The sequence below is a fragment of the Dasypus novemcinctus genome, chromosome 27 (assembly GCF_030445035.2).
Source record: "Dasypus novemcinctus isolate mDasNov1 chromosome 27, mDasNov1.1.hap2, whole genome shotgun sequence".
NCBI lineage: Eukaryota > Metazoa > Chordata > Mammalia > Cingulata > Dasypodidae > Dasypus > Dasypus novemcinctus.
The window spans coordinates 8,573,586-8,590,452 of record NC_080699.1 but is presented as its reverse complement, the minus strand read 5'-3'; the positions used below and the strand labels follow the sequence as shown (position 1 = coordinate 8,590,452).

The 16,867-nt window shown below is 45.1% G+C and overlaps 1 protein-coding gene across 1 annotated transcript; it reads left to right on the top strand.

Annotated features, from left to right (window-relative positions):
- The first annotated feature begins 2,952 nt into the window (after positions 1-2,952).
- MMP8 (matrix metallopeptidase 8) lies at positions 2,953-16,540 on the top strand. The gene is made up of 10 exons (XM_004481054.4): positions 2,953-3,100; positions 4,592-4,836; positions 5,493-5,647; positions 5,734-5,859; positions 8,337-8,498; positions 10,876-10,993; positions 11,677-11,810; positions 13,686-13,839; positions 15,047-15,150; positions 15,664-16,540. Exons 1-10 carry the CDS (start codon positions 2,990-2,992, stop codon positions 15,765-15,767), a joined length of 1,413 nt encoding a protein of 470 aa, XP_004481111.1. The 5' UTR covers positions 2,953-2,989; the 3' UTR covers positions 15,768-16,540.
- The last annotated feature ends 327 nt before the right edge of the window (positions 16,541-16,867 follow it).

Here is a 16,867-nt window from a genome sequence, read left to right as displayed (position 1 = left end):
ATCAGTTTTATCTCTTCACTGTAAAAAAAAAAAAAAAGCAAAACCTAGCTATAAAATGCTGCCTTCCCCCTCTTTCATAGCTGTCTTTGCAGTGGGACAGATGTCAGGTGGTCAGAGTGGACCAGTGCCTGCAGGAGGTAGCAGTAGGGAATCAGGGAATTCTCCACTGCCTCACATTGTCTCTGCTGAAAAGTCAATTTCTTCTACCATGTTACTGGTTGTGGAACTCATGTTATAGGGAACAAAGTCTTCGTTGTTGTTTTTTAAAATTTGTTTTATTTTCTAGTAAGAAACAGACTTAAAATGCAAGTAGCCCACAAATTCACACTGAGGTGTGAATGACTGATAGCTGGTCTTTACTTGTACACAGGTTTTCAGAGGAGAGAGGGCCTGAGAGGACACCGGGATCCAAAAGGGGTGACGCACAGACACCACGGAGGGGCTGGGGGTCAGATGTGGAGAAAGGATCCAGAAACCACGAGCTGGAGGCTCCCAGGACAAGTGTGTCTTTTCCCACTGCACCAAGGCTGGACTTGCTCTTAGAAACCTAGACCCAACAACTCTGTTTTCTTAACATGGTGTTTACACACACATCAGAGAACTGGGTTCACCAAAGCTTGGGGTTCTTCTCAAAATCACTTACCTAAGTCACCAGGAGAAAACAGGACAGATCTGTCAACAAGTCAGTCATCAAAATAACTTAACACGTGGTGGAGAAAAGTTACAGCATCCCCGCTCAGCTCAAAAGGGTACGTTCACTAACGAGCTCATTTGCAAGAGGCCGCAGCACACCTAAGTCGCACGCCCGTGGGGTGTGAGCATGAGCACAACGACGGCACAACAGCTGGACAACACGGCGGAGAAGCTGCCACAGCGCGTTTGGTCACCTTCACCTCTCCGAGGTCCAGTGCAGATCCCGCGTCCCTCAGGACGCCCACTTTGTCCTTTGCTCTTTCTGCTGGACCCCCATGGCATTGGCTCTGGATTTCTAGTCCTGACATTTGGTGCCTGATGTCATAATTGCACGTATAATTTACCTCCAATATGCTGGCACCCACCCCAGTACCTGGCACATGAGAGGTGGAAGGAGATGTCTGTTGAGTGAATGCAGACATCAAAACGCGAGCGCTAATCAAGTCGGTCTAGCCCAGCTCCCAAGGGGCCTCGGGGAGGTGCTGACACCCTTGCCCTGGCATCTCAAACAAGGCTGCTCTTTATTTACACACTATCATGACATAGACCGTGCATGTGGACTTGCATTTATACAAAAGAGTATCTGTCTGTGCAGAGAACAGATGCATCTAAGTAAGTGAATGTACACAAAGGCCATGTGTGAAAACACAAGCCACATGTGTGTAGCATCAGAAGAAGCGGGGCATGATTGGAAGAGCGTGCCCGAGGGCCAGGCCAGCACCCCTCCATGGTGGCCCTGTCTGAAAGCCCCTGCAGCTCACTCCTTTGGGAATACGGCGGCTTTGCTCCCCTCCCTGCCTCATCCTCTGTGAACATCAGCGGAGGGGTCCTAGGCGCTGCAGCCCATGAGCGGCCATGGGGGCTCAGTGATCAACAGCAAAGCAGGGCCTGCTGCAGACACCAGGCCACTCGTCACCTACCCCGGGGCTGCGTCCTGGCTCCTCTAACGAAGATGAGACTGGGACAAGTCATCCAGCCCCTCCAACGGTGATTTACCTGTAAGACGGAGGTGATGATAGCATCTATGTCCCACGGGCCGTGCGAGGAGGAACCGAGCAGCGGAGGAACGCTTGCCTGCCTGCGACGTGGTAAAGATTCGGCAAGTGCTCATCAGCACTCTTCTCTTTGTCTCTTCCATGGAAAACCTACTGATGCAAAAATCTCATTCTCTAGTGGTCCCTGCCGTAAAACCCTGCCTGGTGACAGTCCCCCCGTACTGCCAGGCTGAGTGGGCGCAGGGGTTCCCCCAAAGCACCAGCCTCTAACCTAACAACTCTCCCCTACATAAAGTAACAGAGCCTCAGCTCTCACACAGCTGAAGCCGGCTAGTAAGAGAGGGCATCATAGACGGATCTGGAACCTGGCAGAGAGTCCTCGTGGACATCAGGAACCCCCAGGATGGCTGCTGGGAGACCCCCACCCCCAAGATTCTGCCATTCAGAACAAAGACTTTTTTGGAAGCCAGGAAAAGCCCCGGGTATTCCCCAAGGACTGTATCATTGGGTCCTCACTGGGGGATCGACGGGTGGGGTGATCCATCAAAACAGCAAACGGCTGGAACCCTCCCCTGCCATTAGCAAAGGGCTGGAATAATAGCTCAAAAAGCCACACGGGGCCTGAACAAGGGTCCTGCCTCTGGACCCGTCCTGCCCTCTGTGCGCTGCTCTCACCATTTTTGCTCTGCCATGTGGACACACAAGTAAAACCTGGGGATTTATAAGCTATAATGGGGAATTGTAGCCTGTAAATCAGCCCCCTTTATCTCTTTCCAGCCCCTTTCTCTCTACCTAGGACCCCTGCTCTGCTATTTTCTCCCATTTCTCTTCCCTCCCTACCTGAATAAATTACTGGCCTAACTCACCCGGCATGCTCTTGAAATTCATTTCTGCAGCACAGGCAAGAACCTACATAGAATCCCATAACACAATCAGAAACCTGCTGTGCACCTGCACGACATCAGGACTAGGCTCGTCTCACGTGTTCCTTTTCTTGACCAGACAATTTTGCCAAAGTAAATATCTAACTAACACTAAAAGCAAAGTGTGGCAAAGCGTGTGGCTTTTTTCTGTTGAAAGTTTCCCCCATTTTGGGGTACTAAATCACATTATAAAATTGCAAAATTGTCAGAGTGTAATGAACCCATGTTGCATCATATTCCTGATGCGCAACTGTGTAAGATGCAGCTTTATAAGGGGCCAAAAGAGAGAAGCAAAGGGAGCGTGGTGCTGTGAGGGGAGGGTCCCTACTCGGGGGGCAGAGCAGAAGGCCAGGGCAGGCTGTGTTTGAAAACAGGGTCATGCAGAGTCTGAAGATGCTTCCGCTTCTGCTGCTGCTCCACCTGCAGCTTTCCAAGGCCTTTCCTGTACTCTCTGAACCCCCAGAAGAGAAAAATGCAAAAATCGTTCAGGTAACTCCGTCCTCAGTCACCTGGGGTGGTGGCTGGACTTGCTGGCTGTTGGGAAACGCGTGGGTTGTTTTTCGCTTTTTAGTTAAGATCGCCTGAAAGGAATTATCGGGTGATTTGCTTGGGGCGGAACATCTTGTTTCAGTGATCTGGAGGGTTCCAAGCTGGCAAGGACGAGGCACTTTAAAAGTCAGGCCCAAAAATAAGTTGGATTCTTCAGAGCCTCGGAAAGGACGGCTGCAGAGCTGCCTCCAGCTGAGGAACCCTTTGGAAGGGGTGGCTTTAATTATAAAGCGAAATGGTTTTCTCGCCGGTGCCCTCAAACTTTCCCTTCCAGGATTTCCGTGGCCCAGCTCCCTCGTGTCTGGAGCTTCCTATGTGGTCTGGGGATAGAAGAGAGGCTGAGGGAGAAGATTAGAACAAGGCAGAAATCTGTCCACAATGAAACCAGATTTCCCAGGCACCAGATTGCAGGGCTGTTTATAAACTCTCAAAAACACAGTAAAATCGGAGCCAATAGCCTTTTTCCACATTTCACAGTGTGAAAGCCAGGCCAAATGTTAACAAACAAGAGCAAATGCTGTGACTTATTTGCACGCACCATTTTTTCTTCACATTACATTTTTTGGAAATGTCCCTTTTTTTGGGGTATCTCTTGCAATGGGCTAATAACTTGAGTCCACTGAGCACTTACTCTGTGTCAGGCACCCCGCTAAGTGCCTCACAGGCCTTACGGCATTTAATCTTGACCACAGCCTTGGGAGGCAGGTATTTTATTTCTGTTTTAGAAATGAGGACACTGAGTCTGAAGTCAGTTAACCGACGTGCCCAACATCTCACAGGCAATTGGCAGCAGAACTAAGGTCTGATTCCAAAGCCTGTGCTCTGTCCCGCGTCACAAAGTGCCAGGGGGTCACAGGCTGCACGAGGTGGGAGGAACAAGTCACGTGACGCACTGGTCCCCACCTTCCAAGGGAGCGTTGGCGCCTCCCTGCGAGGTAACCCGGTGGGTGAAGGCTTGTCGGTGGGCCGGCGTCCAAAACCACCTGGGGAGTTCCTCCTTGGAAACGGCCAACCCCACTTCCGAAGCACGGGGCGACTGGGAGCTCGATTGCCCTCTTTTCTCTCTGTTTCTTCACGAGGATATTAACCTCACACCACATAGTGTCACGAGGGTGAGAAGAAGTGACCTAAATGATGCAGGTGGCACCTCACGCGAGGTCAGGAAATGCTGGCTCTAGCCTAGTTTCTGAAATAGCAGCGCAGCTCCCTAACATATAGGGCATTTTGTACACCTTACGTGGTCTCCATGTGTGAGGAAACGCCGATAATTATGCGTGACTTTAACTAGAGCACCGAGCAGAGGGCCCTGTCTTCCTGATGGGTTGTTCTTCTGGTGCCAACCTGTGGCCGTGTCCGGAGTGATCTCTGGAGTAACTCTGGAAGGGATGGAGGTAATCTCACAAGTACACTTCTGTATTTGTCTTTGTCCAGAATTATCTAGAAAAGTTCTACCAATTGCCAAAGACCCGGTATCCATCTAATAGGAAGAAAAGCGAGAGTGTGATTGTTGAGAAACTTAAGGAAATGCAGCGATTCTTTGGGTTGAACGAGACAGGGAAGCCAAATGCGGAAACTCTGGAGATGATGACCAAGCCTCGCTGTGGAGTGCCTGACATGAGTGCATTTATGATAACCCCAGGAAACCCCAAGTGGGAACTAACTACCCTGACCTACAGGTGATATTTCTTGAGCTTCAGAATTCATTCATTCAATCGGTATTTACTAAGCTCTTATGATGTGCCAGACACTAGGACTTGGGACATACCAGGGACAAATAGACACACTTGTGAATGGCAATGAAACCATAAGGATCCCATGAGTTCTTTTCACTCCAGAGCCTGCCAATTTTGCCATCCTTCTTTTCTCTAACAATCTAAAGGGAACCATGGCATTGTGAGGCTCTCTCTCTAATCACTCAATTTAGGATCCAAAAAATGGTTTAAACGTTGCTGGAAAAGCCTAGATCAAGTTTGTTCATATTCACTGATAATAATTGTAAAACTCACTAGAATGCTAGTATTTGCTGGGCAGTGGACTAAACACTTTACAAGTATTAGATCCACACAACATGAGACAGGCACTATTTGATTATCCTCATTTTATGATTAAGGAGAAGGGGGTTTAAAGAATGGAAGTAACTTGTCCAGAATCCTTGAGTTCCCAAGGGTAGAATCCCAGACACAAACCTGTGTGGAATCAACCTGGAATCCCGCAGCCTCTCCAGGGGTAGTACATCCCATAGACAACTCGCTCCAAAACAGAGCCACTCACCGTAGTGAGAAACCGCTGCTCTGCACAGTAATGAACCCTTGCACATCTTCTTGTTTTGAAGGATTATACGCTACACCCCACAGCTGCCCGAGGCAGAGGTGGAGGCGATTCTTAAGAACGCCCTTCAAGTCTGGAGCAAGGTATCCCCACTGCGATTCACCAGCATCTCCGAGGACGAGGGCGAGCCGGACATCAAGATTGGTTTTTTCAAAAGAGGTATCTCCAGAGGGTCTTACTCACATCTGCCCTCCATGGCTAGCCCTAGGAGAGGCAGGGGCCTGACGCAAATTGTTGTCTTTTAGAACATGGTGACAATTCTGAATTTGATGGACCCAATGGACTCCTAGCTCATGCTTTCCAGCCAGGCCCCGGGCTCGGAGGAGATGTCCATTTTGATGAAGAAGAAAGATGGACCAATACCTCTGAGAGTAAGTGAACCAAGGCTTTGTCCTCCCGCCGTGCCTGAGCTCGCCTTTCCCAGGTCAGCATCAACCCCACATCCGAGGCATTGTCACATTCCAAACTCACTCAAACTGACCCTTTAAAACTGTTGCTGCCTCACGATATTAAGTCAATGGACTTGCAAAAAAATTCTGAAGGTTCTTATTGACCTTATTTTCTAGGGCAGGAATTATAAAACCACAGACCATGGCCAAGTGCTGCCCAATCCCCTATTTTTATAAATGAAATTTGACTGGAACAGAGTCCTTTGCCTGTGTCTGCTTCTGTGCTGCAATGATGGAGTTAAATATTTGTGAAAGGGATCATATGGCCCACAAAACCCAAAATATTCCCTGTCCCTGTGCAGAAAAAGTTTACCATAAAAAAAGATCTTTCTTTTAATATTCTGAAATTTAAAGAAGTCTTGAAAAGGCCCCCTACTTTTGGAAATCCAGAAATAAGTGGGATGATTTAGAAAACACCACCTAGAAAAGAGCAGCCGCCTTCTCTTTCACCCAGTTGTTGCATCTTCACGGAGCTCCTTTTCAATATGTTGCTTCGTGGCAAAGAAGGCTTGTAATAAGAAGGGCAAGGCCACCTGAAGGGAAGAAAAGAGGCTGAGGACAAGTGTACCCAGACCCTGCGGCATGTCCCAAAGCGCGGGTCACAGAGCACCTTTTAGAGAATAATCAAAAAGTGCTTTTCACCCTTGCGTGGTACCTGTTCATCCTGCCATTTTCCCAGCATTTTGCGGTAAGTTTCTATTCCACCTAATGTCCTGTATAGCATCTTCGTGCACCCAAAGGTAACAACTCTTGGCTAGCTCACATGGCCATCACCTCCTATCTGAACCAAATGATCCAGGTTCGCAACCGACGCTCTCCCTCCAATTCTCATTTTCGGCGGGGCATGGTTGGCAAGACTTGTTTTTGGAAAGCCCAGCTTGGATCATCTTACTCTTCTGTTTAAAACTGTCAGCTTTTAATATTTTGTTCCAAATAAGGTCCAAACACAGCACTTGGCATGGAGGGCTACTGGTGATTTTCCATCCTCTTCTTTCTTGGCTTGTCTTCTCAGGCCATGCTCGTCCCTTCACACTGTTCAGTGTTCCCAGATCACACCCTGTGCTTTCTGGCTTCAGTGCGTCCTCTACCCAAAGGCCCTTCGCCGTACCCTAAGCCCTGCCTTTCAGAAGCTCTCGTCTTTCCATGCCCGGTCAGATGCCACCTACCGTCTTGTCTTTTAGTGGAAATGAGCCTTCCTCCAGAATCCCCACAGCCTTAGTTCCTCTCTCTCTGATTGCCTTCCTGTCACTAGTCTGTGCATCAAGTCATTTGCACGTGCATCTCCCCTTCTAGACTGTGTGATCCTGGAGAGCAGGAAACTGTGACAAATGCCCCACAGCCCCTCACCCAGTACTCCAGGCATGTAAAGATGCTCCTATGAGTACATAAACGGAAGGGCATCATGATCAGTCAAGCAAGCCTTGGAGGATGGGTAGACATTGACCAAGTTAGCTATGAACAGGAAGTTGAATATTGTGGTAAGAGTGTTGCTCTTGCCATCAGACCTGGGTGGGACCCCAGCTCTACCACTTACAAGGGCCCAGAGCAAGAACGAGACACTCATAATCCATAGGCCTCAGCTACTTTGCTATACAAATAGTGCTAATGATACCTACTTCACAAAAACGCTGTGAGACTTCAGTAATGTTACACGGGGATACTGCCTAGCCTGTGGCAGGCACTCTACGACTGTGTGCCCTCCTGGGAAAAGTGGACACGGAGGAAAATGCAGTGTGTGTGTGAGAAGACCCACAGGAGGAGGGAAGCACCTCAGGAGGCAAGGAGGACAAACCCGCAAGTGTCTGTTGGAGCCGGGAGGTGGGGGGCGCGGAGGCCAGGGAGAGGAGCATGGGCTTCATTTCACAGCAAGTGGGCGGTTGGATGTGTTCAAGTTCCCGTTCCTGAAGGGCACTAACTCCTGATGGCGAGGGGCAGGAGCGAGGTGAGTGATGAGGGAGCCGACATCCCCGCTCCTCTCCTGCCTGGTGGTTCCGACGTGACCACCAGTTCACTAACACTCTTGAACAAGGCTGAGGGCCCAGAGAAGGCAGGCTACCTAGAGGCCTGCGATGGCTCTGCCACCAACCAAGCACATCGCCGCCAGCTGCCCAAGCCTCAGGTCCATAGGGGTAAAACGTGGGGATTGGAACAAATGCAGCTTTTCTTGGCTTTAAAATTTAATGCGGCTTTCTTAGTCACCAAATCCCAGCCTTCAAGTCCCTAGCTTGATTCTTCCCAATCTCCATGTCTTCATGGACCTGGAGGGAATGGGAAAAACAGATGGGTGGGGAGGGCTGTTTCTCCAGGCAGTTTTGATTTGGAAGCTGCATTCCTTGAGTACCTATTTCCAAACACCCTGGCGTCCTCTTGGAGCCACTCACGACACCTTTGCCTTTCAGATTACAACTTGTTTATCGTGGCTGCTCACGAGTTTGGCCATTCCTTGGGACTCGCTCACTCCACCGACCCTGGTGCCTTGATGTATCCCAACTACGCGTTCAGCGAACCCAGCACGTACGCCCTGCCTCAAGACGACATCAATGGCATTCAGGCCATCTACGGTAAGGTCATCTGGAGGACACCGCGGGACACGGTGGGGCCGAGAAATAGGCCACCATGCCCAGGGGCTGAGCATCTCTCCCTTTGCACTTCTCTCTCAGATCGTGTCCTCTGGGCAAGCTCAATCTGACCTGAAGCTGCCAGACTCAGGCGGCGCTAGCCAAGGAGGCCAGAGGTGGGGGGTGGACCGGAGCTCTAGCAGCAGCGTGGGGAACGGTCAGGAGGAAACGCGCCACGATGGTCCCAAGTGGTGGTTGGAGAAGGCATGACTCTAACTTTTGGCAGCCACCTGTCAAAAGAAATCCCCACGTAGGTTCATAAAGGGACATGCACAAGGCACGTCAAGGATGTTGGCTGATGTCCTCTTGCGGCAGTTGAAGGGCTTCTGGCGTCCTGTCAGGAGGAGAATGTGCAGGTAACGTGGTGACTGCGCACCTGAGAGTATCGCGCGGCCGCAGAGGCACCACTTTGGAAGCTCACGTCACAACGACAGAGATGGATCTTTAAAACATCACGCACAGTGAAAAAGAAACAAAGGATACCTACTACACAATATATCCATCTATGCACAGGGAAAGTGCATATAGACAGAACAAGGCCTTTTCAAAAATCCGTATTGTGGATTTGTTATCTTTGTTCTTCCGTGAAGCGGGCGGGAGGAGAGGAGCAGCTCCCGGCCGCTCCCTTTAGAGGCCTGGCACTCTTGTTTCTCGCAACTCAGGTCAGGTTCAGGTCTCTTGCTTCACTGTGAAAAACAGTCCTGAAGAAACAGGACAGGAGGGACGCCCTCCCGGCCAGATCTGCTGGGTTTTGAGGAGTGATTTTTCCCCTTTCCCCTGAAGGGGAAAAAGCCTTTTTTTCACTGGCATGTTTAAAGGTCCCCAGGATGGAGAGGTACCAGTTCTGGAGAGGTGCCACTGCAATGTGGAATGGGCAGAGGTCTTAAACGTGGAGGCTCCGAGAGGCCTGAAACTTACTGCTGGCCACTGCCGCCTCGGTCTGGCATTTCAAGGAATGTTGGCTGCTGCAAATGGGAACCGAAGGGGTAAACTATTAAACGCACAGAGCCTGTGATTGTTTGGCTTCTTCCTGTCAATTTAAGAGACTAAATGTGGGGTACAGGGTGAGCAAAACTATTGTACACTTTTAAAATATCACAATTTAACGTGAGCTGGTTTCCCACACACACATGCCAAAAAACACACTAACGAAAAGGTGTAAGTTGAACACATTAGAGCTGCTGTCCGTGGAGGCAGGAGGGGAACGGAAGTGGGGCATTGTTGAGAAAAAGGACCACTTTTTAAAAAGCCATGCGTTAACTGACACGGAGTTTCTGCTGGGGGTGATGGAAAAGCCGTGATTATAGGTGGTGGTGGTGGTGGCATAACACGGTGAACGCAATCAGCACCGATGAACTATGGAATTGAAAGGGGATAAAATGGGAAATTTTAGGTTGTGCATACGTTACCAGAATAAAAATATTTGTAAGGAACCATTCAAAAAACTTAAAAGGGCATGACATACTTTTAAGGGAACGGTGTAGGGAATTTTTGCCTTGTCAGAGAACAACTAGCTGGTAAGACCATTGATTCTCTCATCCCCTGCCTGCTAGTGGTGGGAGGCAGAACAAGAAACTAGAGAAGGGATTTAGTGCTCCCTAAAACAGTGTGGGATGGAAAGGGATGGGAAGCGATGGGGTGGGATGGGATGGAATTGGGGAGTGTTCTCTCCTCTCTGGTAGGACAACACTACAAAACTAAGGAGGCCAGATTACCACAACCAGGGAATGGTTTTCATGACAGCAGAATTTCCAGGATGAGAAGCCCTGCTCGAGCTGCCTCTCCTCTCCAACTTCTCATCCACTACCCCGAAACACCTCCTTCTTCTGCTCAGCTCTGTCTTAAATTCTCTTAACTAGTAGCATAGCCCCTCATCTGCAATAAAAAAACAGGTTAAAATGTGGATACTTATAGAAAATACATTGCTTAAATTTGACTTAGATGTACACTATGGTGTAAAAGATTTAGATCCTTTCCTGAAAGTAGATTTTGGTAGGGAAGGAGGAATTGGACACTGAGTGACCAGAAAAGGAGAAGAAGGTGCCAAAAAGGACAGGATTAGGCATTTTTAAAAGGGGAGGCAAAGAATTCAAATCTCTTTCCATCATAACTTTACTTGGAACTGGCCATGAAGATCATCATCACTCTTTTTTTTTTTTTTTAATTTTTTCTAGTCTTTAAGAGGGCCAAAATTTAATGTTCCTTGGGGTAGTCTTGTAGAATCGCTCTTCACATAAAGTCACCTGCTTGAGAAGAGCCTGAAGTACCCTAACAGTCATGCTGGATTTAGGCTTATAAAAAAAAAATCTGTTTTTTTCAGGACCTTCAAACAATCCTGTCCAGCCCACTGGACCAACCACGCCCAGAGCCTGTCACCCCAGATTGACATTTGACGCTATCACCACACTCCGTGGAGAAATACTTTTCTTTAAAGACAGGTATAGGATTGAATTGTTCCTTCCATTGACTTCTCTTACTGGCGTAACTTAAAAGTAGATTCTAGTTAAGTCACAGATTATTCAGCTTTTCCTTTGAATTCTGATTATATGCTTCTCATTGGAATTTCTAGTGTATTCTGAGTAACTTAAAATACCCAGGAAAGAAAAAAGCTGAAACATTCCCCGACATTCAGATGAACACCTGAATCTCTGCGCTCAGGCGTCTGCTCGGGACCCCTATAGCCGGGTTTACTCTGTACCAAAATATCATTCGATTCCATCCAAAATCAGTTATGCAAATGAAAACCATTACTTAACTAGCTGTGAGCAAATCATCTAATTGATTGGATTTTTCACTTTTCCAGAGGTTATTTTGTGATTGTGTATTTGCTCTTGACTACTGTCAATATGAATTTTGTGAAAACAGTGATGAAAGATACTGACAAAATAGGATTTGTCAATGTGTAAGGAGGGGACAGTGCAAAGTGTGCTCACCAAGTAGACATCACCATAAGCCCTGGCCAAAAGCTGGCCACATGCTAGGACCTTGGCACATTCATAACAAGGTATTCATTCTCTTGTTAGATCCTCCCAGCAATCTTCTGGGGTGCCATTACGACCAAGACTCAAAGAAGCGGATGGCTTAAACCGCTGTGTGTGGTTCTTTCTTTGCATTCCATTAGGTTCTTCTGGAGAAAGCATCCTCAGCTCCCTACAGTTGAACTCAGTTACATTTCTCTCTTCTGGCGGTCCCTGCCAAGTGGTATCCAGGCTGCTTATGAGGATTTTGACCAGGACCTCGTCTTCCTCTTTAAAGGTACCTGCCTGAGGCTTTCATCTTCTTTGGGTTCTGCCTGAAGGGAAAGGTGAGGACGTCTTTGTGGTTCCACCGTGTTCAGACGAGGTGGGCCAAGTCCTTTCTGGTCCTGACCAGTTCAGAAGAGGTGGGCCAAGAGAGAGGATTTTACAGGCCAGGCTTTTGTCAGGAGACCTGGGTTGGGCCTTGTCTCCACTAACTTCTGTGTGACCGTGAGCAAATCGTCCTTTTCAGGCCTCCATTTTCTCATCTACAAAACGAGAAGATATTAGACCATTCTTATTCCTTCCCCAATAAAACTCAGGTTTATTTACTCACCTTTATAAACAATGGAAAACTCCTTTAATTCTAGAAATCCCCCAATTTAAAAAAATTGAAAGCAAATGGCTTTTAAGACTATGAAATCATTTTATCAGATAATATATTGTCCATAAAATTCAATCTTAATACACTCATATTATTTTCATATCTAATTTATTGAGCATCTGAATATTTTACCAATCAATATCCTCCTTATGAATCCTACCCCTCTTAGTCCTGTACATTCAATTTGTCCCAATCCATGTACACTTTGTTAGCGTATTTTCTTTTCTCAACCAACACACTTTTACAGACACCTGTAAATGCTAGGGGGCAACTTTTCAAAAGTAGTGGCAAACTATTACCCATGTAGTACAGTAAATGCTGATGATTCAGATAACTACACATGACAAGATTTATATTCCTCGGGCACTCTTAAAAATCATGCACTATTGATGTTATTTGTATGCTTAAGTTAATATAGCACACGTTTCTCTTTTCTGGTAGTTTGCAATAAATATTAAAATGTTGGAAAGTATTGATTTCTTCTAAGAGTTTCTAAAATAACCACTGTATTTCCACATTATTTAAAAGAAAAATAAAACAATGCTACTAAATTATAATTTAGGCAAAAAACACCTTTTTTTCAATAAAACATAGAAATATTTTAGTTTACATATTACAATGAATCAACAGAGTCAAAATCCAAAATTACACATTTCTAAAAACTCCACATATCCTTCTCTGAATAATTAGTTTCTGAACAAAGAAAGCAGCGCCTAAGACAAGGCCTTGGTGCAGTTATTTTATCTGGGGCGTGGTCCTAGGAAGCATGGCTGGGGTAGCAAAAGCAGAGCGAGCAGGGAAGGAGGAAAAGCCAATGTAAGAATGTGCTATGTCCAGTGTGTGGAGTTTTTCATCAGTATGCTACAGAGTTTAGAGGTTCTGCTCAAATATTCCCCGAATTAAGGGGAATCTCTCTCTTCATCCATTTCTCCAATGCCTGCAACACTGACACCTCTTACAATGTATAACCCTAGCACCACTTGTTCTACTCACTGTGAAGAGCTGAACACTCGTTCTTGGGTTTCATCTAAAGTCAAGTTAATGGTCTGGTCAAAACCTTTCCATGCTCCCACAATCCTTCTCCCGTGGGAAGTAATAACAGCAACAGTTTGGTCGCTGTAGTTCTCCAGGGCGGACATCACGATGGTAGACCAGAGGCTCTGAGCAATGTAACAGCACCACCAACTAGACCTTTCTTTAATGCTCCTCTAGCCCTGCCCCAGATAGAACACTCTAAGACTCCCCGAGGCTGAAATGAATCTTTGTATGTAAATCACATGAGATGAGACAATCAATAGTGGGCCCTAATGGACAGGCTAAGAAGTTTGAATATTTTTGTAGATGTTGGGGAACTGCCAGGGATATCCTAGCCCCATAGTCTTAACTTTTCACTTTGTCTTAAACATCAATTGTCCATTTTAATTACTATGACGAATATATGCAAGAAGTGTTGTACAATATTTTGTCAAAACAGAACATTATCTAACATACAGCCTGAATCATTGGCAGGCAAACAATACTGGGCTCTGAATGGATATGATATTCAGCAAGGCTATCCCAGGAATATATCAAACTACGGCTTCCCAAGCAGTGTGCAAGCAATTGATGCAGCTGTTTTCTACAGGGGAAAAACATACTTCTTCATAGACGACCAGTTTTGGAGGTAAGTTGTTTTTTTTTTCCAATTAGAGATTGAATCTGTGTTTCTTTACCCTGACTATAAACCACTAAAAATCTTTAAAAATTTGGGCATCCAAAAATAAATAAATCTTTGGTAGGTTTAAGTCAGAATACATTCTTTTTTTTCTTTTAAAGATTTATTTTATTTATTTCTCTCCCCTTCCCCCCTATTGTCTGCTCCTCTCTCTGTCCATTTACTGTGTGTTCTGCATCTGCTTGCATTATCTGGCAGCACTGGGAAACTGCGTCTCCTTTTTGTTGCGTCATCTTGCTGCACAGCTCTCTATGTGTGCGGCGCCACTCCTGGGCAGGCTGTGCTTTTTTTCATGCGAGGTGGCTCTCCTCGCAGGTGCACTCCTTGGACGCCGGGCACCCCTATTCTGGGGGCACCCCTGCGTGGCACGGCACTCGCAGCACTGCGTGTGGGCCAGCTCACCACACATATCAGGAGGCCCTGGAGATCGAACCCTGGACCCTCCATATGGTAGATGGATGCTCTATCAGTTGAGCTACGTCCACTTCCCAAGAATATATGCTTTTTAATAAGATGATAGGTGCTGCTATGGCTTTGAAAATTTCATTTTTATAAACTAAAATATCTGTTCGGTGGTATTAATGAGTTTACATCACAGAACAGAACAATCTTCAATTTAAAAAAGCATTAAGGTGGGATGTAAATAAAGCATTAGACTGTCTCCTTTAGAATTAAGATTCTGACACACTCAAGCAAACTTACGCATATAGCTTACAGAATTTGATGCCCAAATTAAATTTATTATTTATATTTAATATCTCTGTCCCTCACTCTGTCTTTCTTTGTTTCTTTGTCTGCCTGTCTGCCTGTCTGTCTGTCTGTCTCTCTCTTTCTCTCTCTCTCTCACACACACACACAGGCTTGTTAATGTTCCAGGTAAATAAAAGCCTTAGTATACATAAGCTATTAGTTTTGGAAACAACACTGCTTCAGCAGTCAGAAGTCTGTTTTTGTATTACTGATACCCATCTTTTTAATAAATAGATATATATACTTATGTAGGTTAGGTTATCATTCTTAATTCCAATATATAGGACATTGGGAGGGCTAAAATATATGGGAAGGCATTTTGTAAACTATATACAGAAAGTATGTAAAGAAACTTAACAGTTTACATTGTGTTGGTCTTAAAACAAGACATTTTTTTCCTCATCAGATATGATAACCAAAGAAAATCCATGGACCCAGATTTTCCCAGAAGCATAGCAAGTGCCTTTCCAGGAATAGAAAGTGGAATTGATGCAGTTTTCCAGAAGGATTGTAAGTAGATATTTTTAAAAACAATTAATTATTATTAAATTTGTTTAAATTTTTTTATTTTAGTGGAGCAGGTATACCTCAGTGGTTGAATGCATGCTTCACATGTACAAGGTCCTGGGTTCAATCCCTGGTACCTCCTTAAAAAAAATTTTTTTTATATAAAAAATAAATACATTTTTATTTTAAAAAAATAATGTTTGGAGAGCAGATGTAGCTCAAGTAATTGAACACCTGCTTCCCATATACAAGGTCCTAGGTTCGAGTCCTGGTACCTCCTAAAAACAACAAACAAAAACAAACAAATGAAAAAAAAACAATTCTTATTGGGAAGCATATGTAGCTCAGTGGCAGAGGACCTGTGTTCAATGTTCAACCCCCAGTCCCTCCTAAAAGTAAGAAGAACAATAACAATATATTTGCACTTGAATGTTACATTGGGATGGAGGGTTAATTGAAAATGTCTGAGGTTTTACTTATGCAAGTTAATTTAACAAATTCTCTCTTTTTTTATAGATGCCTTCCTTTTCTTCAGTGGATCAATATATTATGAATTTGATATTAATTCTCACAGAGTTATTAGGGTTGGAAGAGGCAATAAGTGGCTTAACTGTAGATAAACTTTAAGCAAAATCAAATATATGTGGATCCATTTTCTGAATATTAGTGGTAGAGAAGTCCAATTTGCATGTTCACTACTGTGTGCCTTGATTATACTTTTCTCAACTAAAATTAATGTTGTTTGCCTTCACTGTATTCACTGAACCTATCCTTAGTGAAAATATGTTTGAAATAGTCCCCTGTTTGCAGAGGCCAAGTTGATTCTTACACATTCCATTTCAGGTTAGTGAATCTATCAAAATAGAACAAAAGGAGAGTCAGCCCCTTTGTCACCTCAGTATTCACTCTTTCATTTCTTGCTTATCTGACTTCTAAAGTGCTCACATAGTCCTAAGTCTCTTTAGACATGTCCTAAGTGTCTGTGCTGTATACAATTTAGCACTGGGTTTTGGTTTGGAGTAAGGATTACAAGCAACATAGACCGTACCCATTAGCTGTACAGAAAGTGCGGAGTTATTTTCCACTTTGGAAAGAAATGTGGTTGCTACTTGAGCACTTAAGAAAATGAATGAACACAGAATGCCAAAGTTGAACCCCTACTGAGAGAATGGGGATCTTAATAGGGAAGCAGCAGGGAGCAGGCACCCCTTCCTCACCTCTTCTTCCCTGCTTTCACCTTCCAGAGGCTGAACAAATGGGCTAAGTGGCGCTGCTGTTCTTTCTTTATTTACCGGGGTTCCCAAGAGGGTACACTGTACAGATAACAGTGGTTTTCTGCACAGATAGGACAGTGCTGAGACCAAATACAATAAAGTTCATTAAATTGAGCGTAGATGAATAATTTTGCTAATGGTTCTTTTCTGTTAGAAACTTTAGATGTAGACCAATAATGTCTAGTCCAGGCATCGAAATCGTTATACTGTCATATTTGCAGTTCTTAGGATAACATGCCACTTATTATATGATAAATACATGGATTACAAAATATGATTCTCATTAGCATGCTCTGTTTTCTTTCTCTGTTTAAATTTTTAAATCCCACAGATAATTTAGTATAACTTGGCATCTTATTCAGGTCCAAAATTCATCTATCTTTTAAAAGGGTTATAAAAGAAATGACTTATTTGTGATCTACGTATACATTTTTTTTCTTTTTATG